Consider the following 24,288-nt stretch of genomic DNA (forward strand, 5'->3'; position numbering starts at 1 on the left):
CAGTACTAGCACATGCACTCCCATTGAGGTTCAAAAATCTCCAGAAGAGGACCTCCAGATGTCATGTAATCTGCCTGCCTTCAGCCCTGATTGCCCTTTACACATGCATTGCTGCCATAAGTATGCTGCCCTTATAAATATATCAGGACCAAGCAGCAGCAGCTGAGGATCCAGGCAGACACAACTGTTCTCAGGCCGTTTTGGACCTCCAGACAGCGTGAACTGCAGCACGGGTCAAACAGGAGCAGGGAGATTCCCAGCCAGCAAGTCCTACATCATTCTTTTAAACTTAATGTAAGGCTCATTATGAAGGAGTATAGCTACACTTCGAATCCACGCAACACATATTGTTTAACTAATTAGGCAAAAAAACATGACCTCAATACAGTCTACCCTATAAGTACGTGTGAGTATAGGTCATCAATTTCAACAACCTTTAGGTACTTACCGCCGAAAGGGAAACTCAGGGTAATACTGCACAGCTGTGTAAGGTGAATTCATGTTGTCATGCCAGAGTTCACTTTGCTGAAAGCTTCAGAATGATCAGCTTGTCATAAATGGATCAATAGCTGTGTTTGAGCTATGAGAATCAATTAAAGTACAATAAAAAAAAAAATACAGTTAAAAACACAACCAGGCCTGGATTAAAGTGCCGGAGGGTACAGTGCAGAGTGCAGAAAGTTTGAGAGATGTTTTGAATTTAGGTATTTTTTCTTAGGCTACCCAAAATAGGCGGGGCTTGTGCCTTCTTTCTGACCAATCCCCTGCTCCAGCTGTACAAGATATCACTCACTCTCAGTTGCTAGGATATAGATATCAAGCAACTACATTTGACCCCAACACACAAACACCCACACACCAGGAAGCCACTATCCTGAAAAGCTCCCCACTTACACCCCACTCCTCCATCTATGTCTCTGGCCTTGTTCTGATATTTCCACCCAGACTCCCGAGCGGATTTTGCGGCCCGAGAGCTCGTCTGTTGCGTCACGCTTCTCAGCGAATACTGAGAGGGTTTCGGGCGCGCTGAATATTTCCACAAACGCGCCCCAAATAGCAGCAACTGTTCACTGTGTGCCGATTCAGCAATTTTAAGGAAGTGAAACAAACTCTTAGGTCAAGAACTGACTGTTCTCGTGAAAAAACTAAAAATGAGAATCCCCTTTAAACCTAAACAGACACCAGATAAAAATACTTCATCATTACAGTAGCCTACATAAACTCATATTTAGGCAAACGCTGAAATCGTGCCACATCCTGGCACATACTTCCAATTCAACCACCCTCTTAGCCAAGCAGTATGGCAATGTAAACCTAGAGGTGTTGTGTGGTTTTCAGAGATGAACAGCAGATGAATCAGTATGCTAAAATAAAAGGAAGGGTCACCGCAGGAGGAATGATAATAAATAGATGTGGTGTATCCAGGGAACACAAACCTTTATGCTGCTCTCTTGTACTTTTAATAAAGATATAGAGCCTCTCTCTGCCCGCGGTGCACCTGTGAGACACGGCACTGATACAGCGGATACTGTGTGCCAACCTGGTGACGAGACACTGTGGACACACGGCCGCTATTTTTAACATACTGTATTGGAAGGTTTCATATCAGCATTTTCACACTCGGCTGAGTTCGTAATGAATGAAGCACCCTCTTTGTTTGCTTCTCAGTGTAAAGAACATCTGGACAGTCCACTCATCAAGTAAACCCGTACGCTTTTGTGATGCATGTCACATTTTGGTGACGGACTGTGTGCTTTCTCAGTCATCCAGGGCATTTGAGTTGAAGGTAACTGGACTTCTGAGAGACCTGTAACTACCTTGAACCCAAGCATTCAGGACCACATTTTGTGGTTTATTGTAAAAACAAACCCAGAATTGGTCACATTACAATCCCGCCAATAAATATCCACTCATGAATCTCCCACTCCAGTCTTTTGAAGCCTGAATGACCATCTCTTTCTAAATGTGACAAATTCAATGAACAGCCAAGAAGTATTTTTTTTATTCTACTGTAGGCTATGTATTGTTTTGTACTGACTAGTTTATGGAAAAGAGCCCCATCAACCCTAGAAAGGCTGAACAGGTGCACCTGTATAAATAGTTGCATGATTGCCATTAGCCACTCCTTTTATACTGCTGCAAGCTTGGAGTAAACCTAAAATACACATGCATTGCAGTGTAGGGTCTGAGCTGATGAATCAGCGTGGTCACAAAAAAACTGGAAAGCATGAAGACATCAACGCACTCACGGAAGCAACTACAACACTCGCTTCACATCGATGAAAACAGAGCGATCGCAAGTTTAGCAGCTATGAAAACAATTAAATAATTCACTCATATTAACAATATTTCAAAACATTTCATAGCTGTCAAAATGGCCTTACTCTGTCATGGACCAGTGACTTTCCAGACACCATTTCTTGCTAATCCATCCAAACTGTGTTGATGTACTTCGGTCTGGAGCAACCAGCTAAGAGACAGTGGATGAGCAGCACTGCCATCTCCAAGTGACAGTTTTAATTCTATATATTAGGTTTACTTATCCTGACTTCTGTTGTTGTCTTTGAGGTGCAAACTGGGGTAAATACCTAAAACGACAGTGTTAACATTCGGGATATTTAGGGTATTTCCTGTGTGTAACAAAGAACTCGCACCAGTAAAGGAGGTTTTGGGCTTCCCCAACGGTAAATCACCAGGAGTGTAATTTTTAAAGTTGGGTTTAACTTACCTAAGCTTTGACACATACTTATTAATATTTTCCTTAACTGCATTTCATATTTTGAACGAGTAAAAAAACGTAAACTTCAATTTATGGGTGTAGTTTATGAACGCTACATGAATGACACGACATAAATACACTTTCACGTGTAGCCTTGGAGGCTCCTAATGATGCTCACATCTAAACCTGCCACAAAAGCGGGTAAACAAGAAACACCCGAAAAACATAAGTTCACAAGCAGAAAGCAAATAAAAGAACAATATGCGCAACTCACTCACACACTAAGTTACATCAGATGTGACTGAGCTGTGACTTTCAGCCACTTCTTCAAAAATAATTTTAAAAATAAAAAAAAGAAGCTGAAAACAAGCTGAAAAATAATTTTAGATGGAAATTTAACCCCAGTGCCTCATCAGAGCCAGCAACAAACACTGCGCTTAGTTGTGGCGCTACATTGTGCACGATCTTCTACAAAAAACCACCAACGGATGTGAACACCAAATGATCAAATGTGAGACCGTGTTGTGATATGACCGAATCATTGAGAGGATCCGCCGTTCTGCTGCTTGTCTGCTGATCCGATTTCTAAAATGAGTAAAGCTAGGCTTAACTGCTCATAGTTTTAGAATGACATTGAGTCCTAATTTGGTTTAAAAAAGTCCACAAACTGCCAATTTTTATGAAATTTTTAGAGACGTGAAAGTCTGAAATGAGTCACACCCAACGACCGTGCGAAAGTATGAGCAACTATTCCCCCAAGGTCACTGCTGGAAATACCAGCGACCGTTGTTGGGTTGCTCTGTGAAACATGGTTCCCAGCTGAAAAATGACAACCAATCACAGCTCACATAAACACGACTATCGTAAAAACCCACTTGTAAAATCCCATGGTGATTATTAGGTTATTTAAGCAACAAGCCTCTCTAAACCTAACACACACACACACACACTGCAGCTTTGACCACCTCCCAGCACAACAAGGACAAACTGACCTCAAGATATCATTAAATCTGATATTTACACTGACACACGAAACCCTTACATCATTAATTACTCTAAGGCCCAGGCACTGGAAACCAGTCACCGAGCCACTATTACTTCATTTGAGATGTATGTGTGTGTTTATGGGTTAGCAGCTACGTCAGGGACATCTCTGGTACTGTCATCAGTGGGAGAGCACATATGTCTAAAGTGGTTATTATTCTCACAGGCCTCTGGTTAGAGAGCGTTAATCCCGCATTAATCTGCAATTGTATCTGCAGATCAAGCCAAAAATGGCAACCAGCCTGAGTGATCGGTGTGCTTAATTCATTCTGGTGTGTTCATCGTGCTGAAGGCATTATATACCCGGTTCACACAGCCTTATTAATGTCAGGAGTTTACATACAGGATGCCAACGAGCAGTTGGTGGAGCAGCTGATGAGGTAGCAGCGACGCTCGCTGCACTGTGGAGTGCTGCATTATCAGTGTCAGTCACACACACCAGGCTGAGGCCAATCACTCTCCCGCCGTGTGGGGGTTATGTGGGCATACTTGTGTGCGTCTGTGTGTATATTCTAGTTGGTGACTAATGCAGGGGAAATCCAGATGAGTCAAAACTACCAGTGTCCGATGCAGTGTCTGAGAAGCGCTAATTTACAGCCTATGCACTAAACTGCCCAGCAACTTGGCATTGTTCCTGTCACCTCTATAGGGAAGTCTTGTGTTCGGGCAGTGTGAAGAACCGTTGAGGGAAGGGATGAAAAACGTAGTAAACAAGAAAACGAATCAAAACATTCCCAGCATAAATTCACTTCCTGGAGGGTGGAATATTTTGACACTCAGACAACCAGTCCTGTACTTCCATAACGACAAAAAAGATAAACAGCCGTGAACTGCCTCCAGCTTTCCCATGTGACCCACAGAACCTGTATTTCTATTGAATCACTGATTCATTTGTAGTAATATTCAGACTCCCAGACAATTATTGATGCTTTCCCACGATATGATTCAAGTTTTTCTTTATGCGTCTTTTGTCACAGTGACTTTTACACCTGAGATCAGGTTGTTGCCACGTTGGGAAAATCAACCTTGCCTGCGGCAACTGAAAGACAGTGAGCCAGAGTTGAAAAATACATCCAGTATGACTGCTTTTAGCTGGAATCCAGATTTGTTTGTTAAATGTTTGTTATGCTCAGACTGATGAGTTGAAATGTAAAGAAGGGATATCTGAGAAATGAACTCTTAATGCTGTTGCGGTTAAAGTGGCATTCATTTTTCAAACCAAGGCAGATTCCAGAAGTTTTCGTTTATCTGTTTGATGATGCAAAGAGCATCCCTCTAGTTAAATGTTTAACTAGTATGTTGAGGCAAAACAAAAACCAAAACACACCACTAACATGCAGGTAAAGGTAGAACAAGTAAATGTGATTCCTAAGTTAAACAAACCAGGGAAACTGCATACCGAGAATAGCAATTTCAGAGGTATCGTAATTACCGATGTAACAGATCTACGGCGTCCGTGCTAAGTCGCTGAAGAGATTGGAGGTGTTGTCAAAAGCAGTTTCCCGTTAGCTGAGATCTGCTATAGAACGAAAAAAAAGCCACTATGATCATTTATAATTTTCTGTAAGATTGTTCAAATAACATTTGTGTGAAGTAGCCATCATTAACTTTTAGCAAACAGTGCACTTGAAAGGTAGCATGAGTCTCTCTGAAGAAACATAGCTAATGTTTGTGCATGTTTCAGCATGCATTTAACTTATATATATATATATATATATATATATATATATATATATATATATATATATATATATATATATATATATATATATATATATATATATATATATATATATATATATATATATATATATATTTTTTTTTTTTTTTTTTTTTTTTTTCCCCTCATTTAAGGGACACAATACATATGATTTCTTTGGTCATTGATTTAATATCCCAGTTGATCTAAATTTACTCACAGCCACATGATTTAATCTCACTGTTGTTGGGGTTTACTTCAAGCATGCTGTGTATTTTATTCCAAAATATGGCCTTTTCCTAACCCACACTCAATCTTTCCTAAAAACAAACAGTGAGTGAAAATGAAAGTAAGCTGTGCGTTAAAGAGCAACAAAAAACTGTCAAAACTGTCTGACATCAGGTTTACTGGATCTTATTAAAATCCATTTTTCTCCCAGAAAGTATAAACATGCCTAGAAGTCTTCTTAAAGTGAAGGAACATGTGACTAATGAGTCCATTTTGTTGTTTTGTTTACATATAAATACGTCACGGTGGAGGTTTACTGTTTGCAGCTAAATCCCTGCTTAAATTGCAATTGTTCATTTATTAACGCTCAATGCAGGAGGTATAAATAAATAGTACTTGCAATGGGACTGACACATTTCACACAGCGTTTCCTCAAACAGTACTTTATGTACAGTTTAGAGACATGGATAAGCAGCAGGCCACAAGGGACTGAAGACTAAACAAAAACATGAAACTGTGGATTAGAACCAGCTCCAGTTCAGACGAGTACGACTGGATCGCTTTGTTTTTTTTCCCAGGGGACTGAATCCCTTCACCGACTGGCGCAGAGCACTTCTGGTAAACACAATCAAAGCTCTCCAACAACCGGTCCCAGATCTGAGAGGCAGACAACCAGTGAACCACAAACCATCAATCACAGCTAATCCAACACTAAACCTGTCTTTGCTGCCGTTTGAAGTCAGTTACCATCACACATGGTGCGCTGTTAGCACAGAGCCGTGCTAATAATTTTACATTTACAGTGGAGAAAGGAGCAGAAACACTGGTAGCAGTAAGCTGACAGTGAGACTTACAGCCTAATTACACAAATAATCTTGTTATAACGTGACATTCAAGAAGTACATTAAAATAAAAGCGGTTAATGATTAGCAAACTAAAGATAAAATGTAACCGAACCATTATCGCAGAGATGAATTACAGGGTGCTTCCTGCTTCTAAACATGCTCCTCTGCCTCACTAATCATTCCAGCGCAGACCATTTTTGAGGATTAGATGGCGATCGTCTCCTCAATTGAGAGCAGGAATTAAATGAGGAAATTGTCCGTCCTCAGGAGCAGCGGGGTGATGATATTTTACACTGGACGAGCAGGTGCTGCCGGGACCTGCTTCAGCACTTCTGTAAGGTAATATAATACACTTTCATACTCTAACTTTCAGAAATATAGCCCATGATGTAAAAGTTGTGGACCGGTGTTTAGCAACCACACCGCCGGTATCCTGGCAACAGGTTGACAAGTGTGATTGGTCTGGCCCTCAACCTATTAAAAAGCATGTATGGTAGAACATAATGATGCTTCCACCCGTCCACATGTAATCTAAGTGAGGGGTTAAAGTGTCCTTTGTCACCGGATACACTTTAAAAATAAAACACGCTGTCGACGTTCTGAGACGCTTAAATGAAAGTGGATATTTCAGAGGCATTTCTTCGAGACTCTGATGAGTGGATGGATATAGTTTGTCTGTAACATACCAAACCATCAAACAATTACACGTTTAACATGCTGTGCATCTCATTCATCACGTCGTAAAAAACTATGTACACCAAATAAACTGGGACATCTTGGGGTTTTTTTTTTTATAGGTGATTTCTCATTTTGTCATTTTTGTGGCTCAAGTATTCTGTCAGTGTTGACTTCACTGTTAAATTCCTTCCATGAGTCACAGTCAGTAAAACACCACGGAGCTCGCCATTCAACAATGACCTTGATTTTTTATTAGTTTTTCATTCTTCTTTTGCTGACATGAGGTCAGCCCGAGTGAAGAACCGTGTAATCCTCTTTGCTAATTGATAGGCTTACAGAACTTACACTGCTATGACCACATATGAAAGTTGATCCCAGACAGCAGGAGGTAGTGGGAAGGGAATGTTTTCAGTGTCAGGTATGCCAGGTTCCAGCGAGATAACGTCACGTCAATCTCTGGCAGTGAGAGGGTTTGCAATTGTACATGTGTTAAGGTGTCATGGCATGGTCGTACGAGCTTGTGCGAAACAGACATGCAGAGCCCAGCTCTTCTTCTTCTCGTCTTACTCTTGCTATAGCCGTACACGATGTATCGAACTGCTGCCAAATCATGCCAGGGCAGCAAAGAGCCTTTGCAGCAGGTGATGTATTGCAGAGCGCTCAGGATACAGATGCTGATCAAGGAGAACGGATCTGAACATCTGATAAGTTCATAAGTGGCGTCTGTTAATCAGCGGAGTCAGCGTTGACCTTCAGCTTCACATCACATAAGTGGAGTCTGAGTCACTTAGCAGGCTTTTACACACAGTGCAAAAAAATTTTAAGGTCATTTAACCTTTTGTTTACAAAACCTTTCAACTCAAAATCAAACTTCTTATAAAGAAAAAAAAAATCATAACACAAAGACCTGCCGGACATTTTTCCTGTTGAAAGGTAGTTTTTTCTTCTCACTATTACCAAGTGACTGCTCATTGGGGATCTTTTGGTTGTCAGGGTATTCTCTCGATTATTGTGGGGTGTTTACCTCACAGTATAAAGCACCATGAGGTTTTTGTACCTGGCTGTTATCATGTTATGAGCTGAAGATGTGCAGATTGCATCACTTCTAGGGCCAGCATGTGGTCACTGGAGGAACAGCAGATTTTTCAGCTCCAGAGGTTACCACTGGTTTAAAACCTATTCCTGGGTCATGGTTTGGGATATGTCAGGTAACTTCCGGTTGTATTTTGTAATCATTGCCTACAGTTGTTGGTCATTTGTCACTTTGCAACCCACCTTCGTCCCAGTTCTTCCTTTCATGTTGTCGGCAAGGTCTGAGATCAGAGCCATGCAACCAAATACATTTTGCAGCACACAGAATTAACTTCTTAGTTTATTTTCTTAGTGCAATGTCACTGCAGTCACGTAGTGTAAACAGGACGATCGGTGTTGGCTAGATAAATAAATACAGCCAATTTCTCACATTCTTAAATAGAAAATAACTCCAGTTCATGGTGTGCTGCACTGCTGTCTTTCTTTACTTTTTTCATTAACATAATGTATGATGCTATAAAATATTTGGGAAGTGACCCATCATTTTCACACTGCTGTACTGTTTTTTGTGAGGCAGGCACTCTTATTGCACTGTATAGACTATAATATATTAATACACAATATAAGTTTGGAGGACACTACAAAGTGGCTTAAAACTCATTGTAAAGTCCACTACACAGTATGTGATAAGTGACAGACAAGGTAAATACTAAACACCAACATGCTAGCTTCTGATCTTTTAAATTGGCACACTCCTTGGCTTTTAAATCAGAATGACTTTGTACTACTTTTATTTGTCTTATTTCTTACTCAAATCTTCTAATTTTATGATTCTTTTTCTTAACTTTTATTATGTCTTCCTATGTTTTTATATCATTTGATAATCTTAAACGTACAGCACCTTGGTCAACAGCTGTTCTTTTAAACGTGCTATATAAATAAAATTTACTTTAGCTTCGCTACTGTGAGAGTGCTTAAGTTAGCATTTAGTTTGCTGCAAGCTGCATCTCTGTCTAGAGTTCCAGAAATTGGAATTCACTACCACTGCTACTTATGAGTAGATATAAGTAGCGCTTCATTACCTTGCTCCCCCATATATATCTGATCTAGAATTCTGGCTACTGGTAAGTGGTGTCTGGAGCGATTCTGACAAAACAATGCAGGTTATTAATGTAACCGTACATTTAACCAATCAGTGATGAACCCAGCCATGAAGATCTCTGGGGGTCTTTAAAACCATCTCAGAAACGTAACCTGAGATTAAAAAAAAAAAACAAAAAAAACACAGCGTGACAATGTATAAAACAAAAGATCTTTGAAGTTTTTGTTTAATAACGTATAAACTAAAAGACAGAGTTGAATGTCATTCTTGTTATTGTAAAGTTGTGTGATCAAACTTATTTTTTAATCCACTACAACTCGTCATTGCTCAACATACGACCTTACTCACTGCAAGTGTGACAACACACTGTACCAGCGGACACGGTAAATTCTGAGTCACTGTTTTGAATGAAGATGTTGCATAACATTGACTGCTCCCCATAGACGATGGTAGTTTTGTTTACTGGTCCCATTCCAGTGTGTGCGGGTTTTAAACAGTCCAAAAAACAACAACAACAAAAAAAAACAAGACAAAATGTTTTTAGACGCTTTGCACTTTCCACTGATTAATGAGACGTAACCAGGAGGCCCTGATCTTTTAAGAGCGTGGAGTAACATGATATACTGAAAATACAGGAATGGCCCACTTTGTTTCTACAGTACCACTATTAAACTGAAAAGAGTGGAAGCAAAACATAATTTCCAGTTTTCTATTATTTTTGCTTAAACACAGCTAAACAAAACAAGCGAATCTGATTTTTTTTTTTTCTTTAATTACTCATATTTGCAACAGCAAAAGAGTAAGCTTTCATCTGGTAATACCAAACAAGAAGATGGTAAAACTCCTAGGAAAATATCTCTTTGCCAACAATGGCACAAAGCCACAATTACTGTGACCAATCAGGGTGTAGGAGGTTAAGAAGGAGCACTAATTGTGTTGCCGTGTCTGCATGAAATCCACTGTAGCTGCCTTCTCTGTTTGTTTTCAGTTTGTAATACAAGAAGTCAGCATTAACCAAGCAGGAAAATAACAGGTCTGAAAAACAAATCTGTTCTTAAGACCACAGAGGGCTGGCTGAGGAGGTTGCAGGACAGGTTTGTTGAGCCTCAGGGGCCTGCAGATCCCATTCAGCTTCTGCAATCGGGCTCTCTCCTCACTCAGCTCCTACAGCGCAGACGGTTACTGCTACATAAAGCACATAAACTCTGTGAAATGTGTGCAATCCTGACAGGCGTCCAACATATCCCAGAGCCCTGTCACTCTCACCTAGCCAGAGAGAAAAAACCCAACGTGATGACAAATCCTTGAGCTTTCACTTGTAAAGCAAACGCATCGAGCTGAAGGTAAGTTTAAACAAGTGTGCGTCCACTGCTGTTTTGGGTGCTACACGATACACATTTTTGTGTTTAAGAACACATTATTCACCTGGTTTTTGTTAGGAGGGAGGAAAAAATGGAAGACTGGAAACTGTGATGAATATGTCATCAGTCAGCTTTTCCATGTAATCTTCAAATGCCAGATTGCTCCTTTTCAGCCCCACCCCATCCCGTCATGGCCAAGTGACTGTGCTCAGTTGCAACACACACACACACACGGTTTAACACCCTCAGGTGTTCTGTGCTGATACACTGTAAAAACACTAAGTTCTGAGGCACCTTTTCTTGAATGCAGGAAAACCTCTGATCTGCATTTATTTAATCACTTCCACTGCAACCATTTCTTTTAATATTAACTTAAATACACATTTGTCAGTGCTGCATTAGTAAATCACTACCTTTAGAACTTGAGCTCATAATCACATGATTATGCAAAATTTGAACACTTCAACTTTTTCGAATGTGCGGTTTTGCAGCTTTTCTTTGTCACATGTTTATTTGTATTTGAGCATTTTCTGACTTTATTTGACAAATTAGATAAAAACAAAACTGATTGATAAAAAAAATCATCAGTTCAAGGCTTCAAATCAAGTAATTTGAAGACACTAAACTCTTTGCAGAGTACAGAGAGGTCAGACTCGCGACATCAGCAGCTTATCTGAGCTCAGATTGCAATACACTTTAGTTTAATGGGAATTCTCAAATCCAATGTTCTAAAATAATCCACAGGTCCAGATTTTAGAAGCATATGCCTTTTTAGCCCATTTATAATTTCTTTATATGCAGTAGATTTATACAATTTTATTGATATGTGATGACGTGTAAGAAACCTATTTCAGCATTGTCCACAAAACTGCGTACCTTTAGAAAAAATGATTAATTACAGCTATGAATAATAATGTAGAGTAGATTGGGATCGTCTTTGCTTATATTTCCCAACATGCCTTGCATTAAATTCTGCTGAAAACATTTGATTTTCTGTATGAAATTCATTATAAATTTACTGCTGTTATCAGGTAAAATCCTATCTTGCTCCATCTCATACATAGAGTACATACAACTTTCTCTGAAAAGTTAACCAAAATAAAGGTTAAAAAACTTTTTTTTTTTTTAACTACATGAATCCACCAAAACTTAACCGAACGGCCTGTTTTTAGAGTGCAGAGGAGGATGGCAAAGAGATTAACGGCTGAGTGAACTCGGACACAGTTCAAGTGCCAAACTTACTGTAAGGTGACTCTGTGAAGGCAACAGCACAAACACATATGGACACACACACGCAGAAGGAGTCATCGCACCTTCTGTTACTATTACTCACACCGAGTCATCGTGCAAAGAAAAGAAGCTTATCTTTCATCATGCAAGGCCTTTCAAAACACCGCACTATCCCACTTATCAAAACAATTTTTAAAAGCGGTTGCACAGATTTCAGCAATGCCAGGAAGTACAGAAATGTAGCTTAGATCATTTCTGGTGTTGGTTCAAATGGTGTCGAAGTGACCGGGGAGTGTCGGCGGCCGCACGTGTGCCAGAGTCGGAGCTCTAGACGCCTCCGTACAACAGGAAATGCCAATGATGGTACCTTTTGCCTCATGGCAGACTGAATGCTGCTGGAATGTAAACTCCGTCCACATGCTGACATTACTGCCATCAGCCTGTCTGCAGTGCTGAAAAATCACTTTACGTTTACTGTGCTCGAGTACGGTTTTTAAAAAGTTGACTCTACTGCAATTAATAAAGGAAAATAGTTCACTTTTTACTCCAGTGTATTAACCTTCCAGTCATTGAGTAAGGTCATTTATGAAGCAGACTGTTATCAGAATAATGTTTCCAGCATGAATCTGTCATTCTGCTTCACCAAGAACCTTTTTTCTTACATGAATTCTTCCATAGGTGTGGCACAAATTATGGACAGTTGTTTGAAACAGATTATAAGGCTTTTATTTTATTGCAATTTGTAATTTATGGGTAACTATTCCATAACAGGACATCTCATTCTGACAGTGCTCCAAATACTTTTAAGTGTTTCACCCCCAAATATCTGAAATATTGCCAACATCTCCAAAACAGATGTTTGGTCTGATTTTAAATCAGATGGATGGAAGTAACAATTGGAGAAAACAAAACAAAACAAAAAACCCAAAACACCCGACAATGACGACTTCACTGAAATCTGTTTGACCCGGCCTGTTAGTGATGCTGGCCTTTAACCTACGCTGTATGGACTGTGATCAAGTGAGTTTCTTGTAAACTGAGTAGAGTTTTTTTTTCCAGAAGGTGAAATACTCATGAACGCGCTACAAGTGACTCTTTGTGTATTAGCATCATTACTAAACCACAACATTTCAAAGAGCGAACGCAGTTTGACATCTGCAAGTTAAAAAAATACTAAAACACACTTAAAATGCATTTAATCTATGTCATGTTTGAAACTCTGGACTTTAGCTTGGTGGAAGATTAAAGCGCTGGCATCTGTAGTACCTTGTGCATAATGAGCGCTTTTGTGTGGTTAAACTGAAGCTGTTAAGATTTTTTTGTCATCCTTGGGCTGCAGAAGCAAGTTGTTAATGCAATCTCGCCTCTCCCTTTTGATGTATTAAAAAATGAGCTATTATGCTTATCTTTACTCTCTATCATGATTCATGTCAGCCTATAAAAATTTAATTTGTACAAAATTAACATAATTTAGTTTTGAATAATGCGTTAAGTGTATGCAAAGTTAAAGACCTGATGCTTCAGGCTGTCAAGCTTCCTTACTTAGAGCCAACAAAGTTGAGTGAGTGCAGCTCACAGGCTCAAAGGACAAAGGAAAGTAGGCTTTATGAGAAGGAAGCTTTAACAGGGGCTAAAACTGTGAGACAGAATATTCATTCAGTATGAAAAAAAGGGATTATTTGGAACAGTGACTCAAGCTAAGTTACTTTGAGATTCATCACAAAACTACAGATGTTGAAATGTGGATAACAGCACCCACGATAGCCAGGTACACAAACGCCTCTCAGCCTTGCTGCCAACGCAGTCTCTCATTGTGTATTTGAGAAAAAAAAAAAAACCCATTCCCACACCCCAGTCCTGGCTTTTTCTCTGGAACTGCAGAACCAGCCCATCTTTCCATCAATTTCAGGATCAACTGCCCTGCTGTTCTCTGTAAAGTGTACTCTAGGTTATTCTATTGATTGTTTTCACAGAAATATTACACCCAAAAAACACTTTAGGCTTAAGTTATTTCCATGTGAACATAAAACAACATATCCTCGTGCTCGTCCCCACAGTATTGAGCGTTTTGATGACAAACGTGTTGTTTTAACCACTGTTAATGTAATTTTATGCTTATAACTACCAAATATGTGATAAATGTAATATATGATATAGGATGTAAAATAAATTTGGCAAAAATAAAAAAGTAAGGCTGTTATTAGGTCAGAAAGGTTATTATTTTGAAAAAACAAAACACTTAACTTCCCTTTATATATCATTTCCTGAAGTTCTAGAAAGACTTGCTCATAGTAAATCCAGCGACTCTTTTCATTTATCAGATCCAGTGTTATCTTCCTTACAGGTAGATAACAGAGCCATTACTCTTACTTAGAGGCTGTAGGTAACACCAGTGACTCACATGTATAGAAAAGCCTTATCAAAAACTGCTCATTAAGTTTGTTTTGCATAGCTTATTGATATTTTAGGCAAATATCGTGTTTTCTTCATCATTATTAATCATCATGTCCTCAGATGGTTCATCGCATCATTTATGTTACTTATTGTTTGTCACATCTTATAAAATGTGTGATATTTGACACGATAACTTTACCTCACTGTCTACACGTGCTGAAGAGACCGGGGAAATAATCAGTCATAAAAACCTTTAACACTGCACAAAGAGCGACAAAGAAGCAACACCAGTGACAAAAAGACAGCATGTGCAAAGAAAATGAATACATTTTAATTTGAAGACATCTCGTCATCCTAAAAGCGTCTCTATAGAATGACATAAAACAGTCAGGACCAACGTTTTTCACTTCTCTGAAACTCGACAAGCAAGATTACTCATCAGTCAGAGCACCTTTCTGAAGAACTCCCCCCATCCTGCCCCCATAAGAAGTTCGCTAAGGAGCTCACAGACGAGTTATACAAATACTGTTGTACTAAAAGAAATTGTTTTACAAAAAGTACAAATTTATATCTGTGATTAATCTCCGCAATGCAGACCTTTTTAGGTGGGTAACTGCACACGTTGCAACTGAATCCCATTTATTCACTATTCAAACACAATAGCGTGATTTTTGAGCGTATCAATGCAGTGAGGACTGCTACACTTAAAAGAGAATTTCCATCTGCATGAATTTATATTTAATGCTTGTACTCTGTTGTGAGGGTGGCAGGAAGATCCCAGCACACAACAGATAAAGCAGTGATGACAGCTATGATGTTTAAGAAGTCTCACAGAACTTGACATGCATTTTAGATATTAGTGTCACAAAAACTTTCACATCTCAACCAATAATAAAGCTGAAATTATAATAACAGGTTCTAAAGCATAGAGAGATACTCATCACAGAAATGATTTACTTAGAAGCCGTAAAGCAAGACACCCAAGAATGAGCTTTGACTCAGAATTTAACTGAAGCACGGCCTCCGCTCTCTACGAGTGACTCAAGGAAACTGATGCTTGCTTTCTTATCTGCCAAACTCGACTGCTGTAACTCTCTGCTAATTAAAAACATTTTAATGTACTACAATTCATTCAGAGCTCTGCTGATAGGTGTAATGTGTTCTGTCCTTCTATTTTTAAGTCTCCACATCATTTTAGTCAATCAGTACAGAGTATATACTTCATAAACTGGCTGGCAGGAGGTCTGCTGGTTGTTAAAACTGCAGCTTTTACCTTTTGTCCTCCTGCTGGAAGACCTGAAAGCATTTGCTTTACAGACATTATTTATCTGTAGTTATTCACTTAATTGCACTTAATTTCATTTTAAGAGATTTTATTTTTTAATGTACTTTTTTCTGTATTTCATCTTAATGTTGCATTATTTAATTTAAACTTTATATGTTATTGCATTAATATTTCATCTACTTTTTAACTGTTTATTTTTATTGCGTACTCTCGCTTACAGTTTGCTTCAGTTTCAGCTTACAAACTGTTTCAAGAATATTACAGAATGGTTCAAATTTCATTTCATGTTCTGAGTTGTAGGAAACGTCATGTTGAACATCAAAGTAAAACAGATCTGCTAAATTTTAAGTTGAAATCTTTATATGACCTTAATTTAGCAAAGTTTACAATTTATAATCTTAGAACATGCCACTAAGGACGCCCTGGATTATTTTTCAAAAGTTGTACAAAGATTTTTCCATTATGTTTGAAGAGACCGAGGTCCTAGTTTTCACACTTTGCTGCCCGTTCCACTTCACAGGCTGGCTTATTCAAAAGTAACCCTGAGAACAAACCTGACTCGAAGTAATGAATCATGAATCAAAGTCTAAACACAGCACGTCTCAATTCATCATCACAACTCTACGAAATCAAGTCTTTGCCACGGTCCAAGTGTTTCATACTTGGAAAAATCAATTATTAACTGAAGTGATGATGGACAACGGCAATCCTTAATATCAAGCCTCAGTACAAACTATTCATTTAAATGCTCTATTTTACATTCAGTTGGGATACTAGGGCTGTTCGATATAGCGATATATATCGGATGATGATATAAAAACGTCTATCGTTTCATTTTACGCTATCGTTTGTTTCGTGGTGTCGCAAAATAAACTGTTTACGGAAATATTTTTTCATCGTTTTGATGGTCACTGTAGTGGCTATATAAATTTCTTAAAGTTCTCTCTTTCTCTTTTATTTTATATAACCACACTACAGACGGACAAGTGCCTGTTTTTATGCTTTGTGGTTAGCAACAACGACGGTAACAGCATTGCGTGTCCGCTTGTTTATGTTCCACATAAACCTTTCACAATAAAGCTCAAGATCCTGTTCAGACTTTTCAAAATAAACTGAATCACGTGAAAGAGCAGATTATTTACGGATGAGAATTTTAAAAAAAAAGAGCCGCCAGGTGCTAAAAAATAAACCTTAGACTCAAACGTTAGAACAGGCTTTTCCCCGCAGCACGCCGTTTAATAAATACTCACAAAGAAAACGACGGCCTTTACAACTTATGTCTAAAAATGTATAGTTTCATGCATCGGTTAAAACACTCGACTCCAGCTACATGACGCGCAGCTGGAAACACTTCACGCAAGTCGAGCTGCCCGAGATTCACAGAATTTACAGATTTTGTTACATTTCTGTGATTTATATCGTTATCCGACGATAGAATTCTTATATCGGGATATGAGATTTTGGTCATATCGCACAGCCCTATGGGATACTGTTACATTTTCAGCTGTATAGATCTGTGTGTTGACACCAGCAGTACATCGGGTGTCAACACACAGACACACACACACACCAGGGAGGTGATTTCCCACTTCCATCATGAAGCGTCAGTATTTATACCAGCACAGTGGGACAAGATCGCACTCATTCACATTCACCTTAACAGGTGGACCTGAGCAGCTGTGATCCTGTGTGTGCATTTTATTCAGATGTTTCTTTTTCACACGATGTTGAAAACACAGCTGACGCAGTTTTAACAGCAGGTGCTTCCTGAATTCTTGAAATGGTTAATGTGTTTAAAAAAAGCATTTTTGCATGTAGGCAAACAGGCACACAAACATTTTTGATGCCTAATCGCCACTTTGGCAGCGTTGGCCTTCAGAATTCACGAGTGCTAGTGAGGAAATTAGTAGGTTAAGACTAAGCAAACCAAAGCTACTGCTCAGTTTTTAGGCTTTGTAAAACAGAGCAAAATAGCATAAGCAGTAAGGATTCTGCTGCAAGCATCAAGATGTGCAACCTGAACTATGGAGGCAGCTGTTAGCCACATCTGTCCACATCTACTGCTAGTGCTGCATGCTCCTTCAGCTGTTTATGATGCTTGAACACATGAAAATGACTTCATTGACAAGGACTGGGTGGTGCTGAGGGTCATTTTGACCACAGGGAGACACAGATTGAACTTCAGATTTAGCAGGAAATCAAATTCTTAACTGCACATTTCTCTGAGATGTGATGTGTTTATATTCTGATGTTATTTATAACTGGCTGTTGGTCTGTTATGACACTAAATTGTCTGTGTTCACTGTGTATGAGTTTAACATATGCAATAGGAATTCAAGCTTTTACTTAAGCTAAAGATTGAAGCTTTTCATCCACCATCCAGCATCACAGTGCCACCAGCAGGTTTTTGAAGAGTGGACAACAAAACTCCCCTCCAGCAGGAATTTCATCCCTAATGTGATCCGGTGAGCACCAGGAGCACAGATCCATACCGAGACTCCCGTCACAGCTCCAGCTGTGATTCTCTTCAAATCAAACACCGGCTGCATTTCATCAGTACGTGCCTGCGCGTCTTATAAATCATGGCCCAGAAGGCTCTGGCTATGCGAGCTGTGACAAACAAATTCTGGTTTGCGCTTTCTTTGAGCTTCGTGTTGAGAAAATATTTACTGTGCATGTAAAGTGCGTGCAGGGGGCGGCCAGTTCATGTCTGCTGAAGGTTAGCAACGGCAGACATCTGGTGAAATTGTAGCCCACAGCTGTCGCCAGCCTGACATCTCCTTGCTCTCAAATTTATCTCCCACCGCTGGGACATGTGCGTACGACATGCCAGCCATATCGAGGGCATATTTGCAAACCGCGAGGAGGTTGCTGGGGACACAGTGGCTGACAGGAGGAGCCCACAGGCTGCTGCTCCTGCTGCTTGGGTGGAGGTGGGTCGGGGAGGAGGGAGAGAGAGGCGGAGTGCTCACTTAGGGTCAAGCCTTCGCATTCTTCCCTCCTGTGCCGGAGGTCAGGCTGGGGGACAGATAAAGGAGGGCTGAGACTGACATCTTAACCTCACTCGTAAACTGCTCCACTTGGTGAGGAAACAGGCCCACGGGGCAGAAACAGCCACTGGCTCAGACCAGTGCGGTTAACATTCTTAGAGGATAATAACACTATTTTGACACATGGGTCATGTGAGGTGTGTTTTCACACTGATGCGCTGAACAGTTTTGTATTTCTGAGGGGTTTTTTATTTCTTTAAGCCTAACTGAAAAACGCCTGAAAGTGCTTTAAAAATCCTTAAAACACGCCACAACTGGAAGAGGAGATAAAGTACAACTATAGCATTACATCAGGGTCGTAGTTGAGAAGGATATGGCCAATTTAATTACTTTATATGCATCTTATATTATAACAGTGCACCACCAAATTATACAGTCCAAACATTTACTTTGACAAAGTTCATCTTTGGGAATAAAATACACAACTTCACACTGATATGACATAGGAGTATGAAGTGAAATGGAAATACTGAAAAACATTAATCATCACAATAACCACAACATAAAATAAAATATAAATGAATGTGAAATAAATGTAAACACATACACAAACATTTATAGATGCAGAGCAAAAAGCAGTTTTTGTTACACTTCCTCTAGTGTTTTAGTTAGTTTAGACAAGGTGTATGCAGTTATCATTATTAATTATATACTAACTTGTCTATTGAAAAAGCATTTATTTTCTTTGCATGCAGAGAGAAAAGTAGGTTGGAGTGAAATTCCTTGTTTGTGTGTACAAACTTGGCCAAATAAAGATGATCTCTCTCTCTCTCTCCATATATCTATCTATCTATCTATTAGGGCTGCACGATTTTGCATAAAATGAGAATCACGATTTTTTGGCTTAGAATTGAGATCACGATTCTCTCACGATTTTCTTTTCCAGTATAAATATTTATTGCACTTATTAACTGCACATCAACTTCGTAACAGTTGAGACTGAACATAAAAACAATAAATAAACATAAAAACAACAAACATCTCACATTTTGTCGTTGCCGCAAAATGTTGTACTGCTTGAAATTCCGTCTCCACCGTTGCTCGACACTGCGTGTATAGAGCAGGTAGTGCAACAATAGAAAAATAGTTGCGGGACGGCACTGTGTAGCGTTTGTCTAGGGTGTTGATCATTTTCCTAAATCCCTCGTTTTGCACAGTGTTGATGGGAGCCATATCTTTGGTCAGGTGATAAGTGATAGCCTCCGTAATTTCTTTGTGCCTGCGGGAGTTCGGCGTGTATAGGGAAGCGCTGTATAAGGTTCCCGTTATTGATGTTTGGGTGGTTGACCGGGACGGATTTTCTCCTGTCACTTTCTCGTCATCCCTGACGTGCTCTCCGTTGTTTTTTCCCTGCTAATTTTAGCATCACACGGCACAACTTCTGTATCACGTGGTATAAGGCTCCGCCCTTGTCATTTGTTGAGCAGGAAGAGTGAGCGCTTGTTTTCATGCAGATTGTCCCAGATCAAAATGTGGTACAATCGTCGTCGTCTTTTTTTTTTTTTTTTTTTTTAAATCGTTGTCATTTGGAAATGAGATCGCACATAAGTATGAATCGAGATCGCGATTTTCTAACGATTAATCGTGTGTGTGTGTATATATATATATGTGTATATATATATATATATATATATATATATATATATATATATATATACACACACACACATAGATAGATAGATAGATAGATAGATAGATAGATAGATAGATAGATAGATAGTTAGTTAGTAGGGGTGCAACGATATTCGTATCGATATTGAACCGTTCGATACAGTGCTTTCGGTTCGGTACGCATATGTATCGAACAATACAACATTTGTAATTTATTTTATCAATAGCTAGGTTTCATTTGACGTAGACGTGACGTCGACGTAAAGCGCGAAATTTGACTGGCGGCGGAAGTGAAAAAGATAAGCGCAAAATCACAGACAGACAGTACGCAAAATGCCTATGTCCTGTTGTGTTTACGGATGCTCCAGTAGGTCGACCAGAGAAACTGATAAACGGTATTTTAGGGTACCAAAAATAGCCCAACGAAGAGGAGAAAAATGGAAAATTCTAACCGAAAAACGTAGGAAAAAATGGATTTTAAATTTACGTTTACAGTCGGGAGGAGCAGAGTCTGCCAATGCCCGTGTCTGCAGCGACCACTTCGTCAGAGGTAATGTTATGTTTGCAAACGAACTTATTAGCATTAGGTAGTCGTTAAATTCTCGTTTACTTAGTGCTTTTAAGTTAGTAGTCTAATATTGACTTGATTGGGACTATAGGCTGCCCAAGTGCTTTGGATGACGCAGAGTCGGAGGACTGGGCTCCGACGGTCAATCTCGGCTACGAACGAAAACCCAGATCGGAATCAGTTCTCAAACGAGAGAAAAGAATGAAGCTTAAGGCAGAACAGCATCGATGTGCAGAGGCGATTTTGGATATGCAACAGACGGCTGAGAGCCCGGATTTGAGCCTAGTGACGGTGGAGAACAGGCTACTAACCCTGCCATACAATTGCAATGAGCTGCAATCACTTCTCCATCCTCCTTTGCAATTACCCAAGTCTTCAGAGGTGTCTCGTTAGACCGCTGAGAATGGTTTACCTTGAAACAAACAACTGTCACTCTAACGAAGTCCTAAGGATGTGGCATGTTTGTTGACGTTAAAGCCGCTACCGCTAACTGTTAGCGTGTTTAAGATAAAGCAATATAAGAACAAACACTCACCCTTGCAAACACCAAACTGTATCCATCACGGAGACGTTTTGTTCCAAGGTTGTGGACCCACCCGCTGACAAAAAAATTGTACGCCTCCAGACTCTTGAAAGCTTTCATTTGCTGCCTAGTGTAGTAAGAAGTCTGGAGGACCAAGTAGTTGGTGATATCCACAGCCTCGATAGTAGGCAAATCCTTTACTTCTGTGGTGTATTCGGACATTTTCAAAGAATACGGATCACGTCCGATATATTTTTTAACTATCTGTTTATATCTCTCCCGAGAAACGGGGTCTAAAGTTGCACAATAGCTGCTCTCCTGACTCTCCACAGTGTCCTCCATGTTTACTTCCGCCCTCCACTCAAAAATCGCGCTGCCTCCGCACGTCATCAGAACCACGTGACCGCAACCCAACTATTTTCCTTCTGACGATGCTGTCTGTGTTGAGCGCTCAGTGAATCTGTGTTCGACTACTCTGCCTAGGCTGCACTGTCGAGCGCAGATCCACTGAGCGCTCCACACAGACAGCATAGTCAGAAGGAAGAGCACAGGGCAAGCTAGCGAGACAGAAGTAAGCTCTCCCTGCAACAGGCAAATTGAACCTCATTCAGATCTGGCGTTTGGAATTATTTTGGTTTTCATGTGACGTATGACCCTGAAGGTAAGCGAGTCATGGACTAAAGTAAAACAGTATGTTGGATGTGCCATGCAATGCTCAATTACATTGGTGTGAACTAGTGTGTTAGCGCAGTTAGCTCGTTAACGTGTTGGCCGTCTAGCCCCATGCACGGAGCGATCGGCGGTAGCTCGTTAACGGAGATTTGCCGTGTTGTGGCGTTAAGGTCATTTCAACGAGATTAACCTGAAAGCACTAGTGGGAACACAACGAATATGACTGCACATTTACGCCGACATCATCCTAGTGCAAAGACAAGTGGAAGCAGACAAAAAAAAGCAAGCATGCTACTAACTTTAGCCGAGTCATTTAGACAGCTGTTAGCACATGATTCTCCTTATGCTGCTGAGAATATAGCCCAGAAGAAGCGGATAGTATAGCTTTTATTTTGGAAAGAGCCATTTCTCTGTAATAAACTCTCTTTTCCAAAGATGAGTGATTCCTCAATCAGATACAGGGCTTGCAATATCGCTAGCCCGACGTCCCGGAGCTAGCGATTTTTTCAGTCGGGCTACCAAAATCTATCTCTTCCCTGCCCGTCGGGCTATTGTAGGAAAAATATATGTCAATGCTTTTGCATTCTTTCAGAAATGTAGCTGGGTAATTATGTCATTGGCATCGGTGAGCCACTGTCAATATGTGACATATTGAAGTCGCGTTTGAATTTGCGCTTGTTCTTTTGCTTTCACTTTGCAATCGTGCGAACTGTGTATAGAGAGCGACAGCACTGATCTGTGAGTGATGATAATTTGCGCACCAATTCCTCTGACATCGTCTTATTAATCGTTAGCTTACTCTGCAAACATGACAAGTGAAATCTCCCGCAGCAAGCTTAAACATGCGAGAGGTTGATCGCGCAGAGAATCGCTGAGCTTATGTGAGTGCGTGTGTAAAAGCATTTCAGTTCTGCTGAGCCAAATAAGACAGGTCAGGGTGAAGAAGTGACAGCCAAAGAAAAGCTTACCACAAAACGGAAAAGTTATGACAAATCAGACTATAAGGCAAAAAGAAAGTGCAGCTTTATGGTTTCATGGACAAAATAATTTCTGTGGCTGCAATATGACGAGCTAAATAACCAGGGCTGCACATAAGTGGTCCGCAGGTGCGCATTCGCTGTCAAAATAAAAAACACGCACAAGGGTTAGGGTTAAATTTAAAAACTGTACTTTTGAGTTAAAATATATATTTATAATTTTAATAAATGACAAATTAAAAATGCATGAACATTTTTTTTGTATCGAAAAAATATCGAACCGTGACACCAAAGTATCGAACCGAACCGAACCGTGAATTTTGTGTATCGTTGCACCCCTAATAGATAGATAGATAGATAGATAGATATATCCACTACTACCAGCCAAAATGAAAAAAACAAAACAAAAAAACAACCTGTATCAGTAGAATGGGTGGGTTCACTGTGGTTAAGAAGCTGCTGTAAAGTGTTAAGCTCAGTGTAAACCACAGTGTAAACCAACAGTGACTGTTGCTTTTCTGCAACCCTGAACACGCATTAATTCTCCCACACCTAAAGGAAAACTCAGTGTAGCTCTCCATTTAAAAAGGATCTTAGTACATGTCCGCGAAATGGAGCATTTAAAGGTCAGCAAAGCCAAACATCTGGATGGACTTTGACACAAGCACCTGACTGACCGGGGGGAAAACAAACTGATGCCCAAAGAGAAATCAGTGATTTCCATGTTCAGACTAAACATGGATTTGAAGATCGGCAAGTTGACAATTGTGTCCAACATCAGGCTAGCAAATTATCCTAATTAGTCTCTCACACTATTTCATCCACAGAGATCAACTCTATTTACACTAATCATGAATAACATAACAACCACTGACAGGTGAAGTGAATAACACTGATTATCTCTTCTTTATGCCACCTGTTAGTGGGTAGGATAATATTAGGTAGGAAGTGAACATTTTGTCCTCAAAGTTGATGTGTTCGAAGCAGGAAAAATGGGCAAGCATGAGGATTTGATAAGTGCCAAATTGTGATGGCTAGACAACTGGTTCACAGCATCTCCACAACTGCAGCTCTTGTGGGATGTTCTCGGTCTACAGGTGTCAGTATCTATCAAGAGCGGTCCAAAGAAGAAACAGTGGCGGATCAGCGACAGGTAAAAGGCGGCCGAGGCTCACTGATGAATGTGGGAGCGAAGGCTGACCTTTGTGGTCCGATCCATCAGATGTGCTACTGTAGCTTAAATTACCAAAAACAGTTCACGCTGTGTATT

The 24,288-nt window shown here is 39.9% G+C and overlaps 1 protein-coding gene across 4 annotated transcripts in view; it reads right to left on the bottom strand.

Annotated features, from left to right (window-relative positions):
* The window catches only part of tp63 (tumor protein p63), a 61,589-nt gene that overhangs the window by 35,146 nt on the left and 2,155 nt on the right, over positions 1 to 24,288 (bottom strand). For 3 of the 4 annotated variants that reach the window (XM_082523205.1, XM_082523204.1, XM_082523209.1), the window contains exon 1: positions 449 to 516. The exons of the other annotated variant lie outside the window; for it this stretch is intronic. In XM_082523205.1, the coding sequence (XP_082379331.1) occupies positions 449 to 501 (53 nt within the window). In that variant the 5' untranslated portion in view covers positions 502 to 516. Of the gene's footprint in view, positions 1 to 448; positions 517 to 24,288 lie in introns of those variants that run through there. 4 annotated transcript variants of the gene reach the window in all.

Source organism: Aulonocara stuartgranti, assembly GCF_965226115.1.
Source record: "Aulonocara stuartgranti genome assembly, chromosome: 23".
Classification (NCBI taxonomy): Eukaryota; Metazoa; Chordata; class Actinopteri; order Cichliformes; family Cichlidae; genus Aulonocara; species Aulonocara stuartgranti.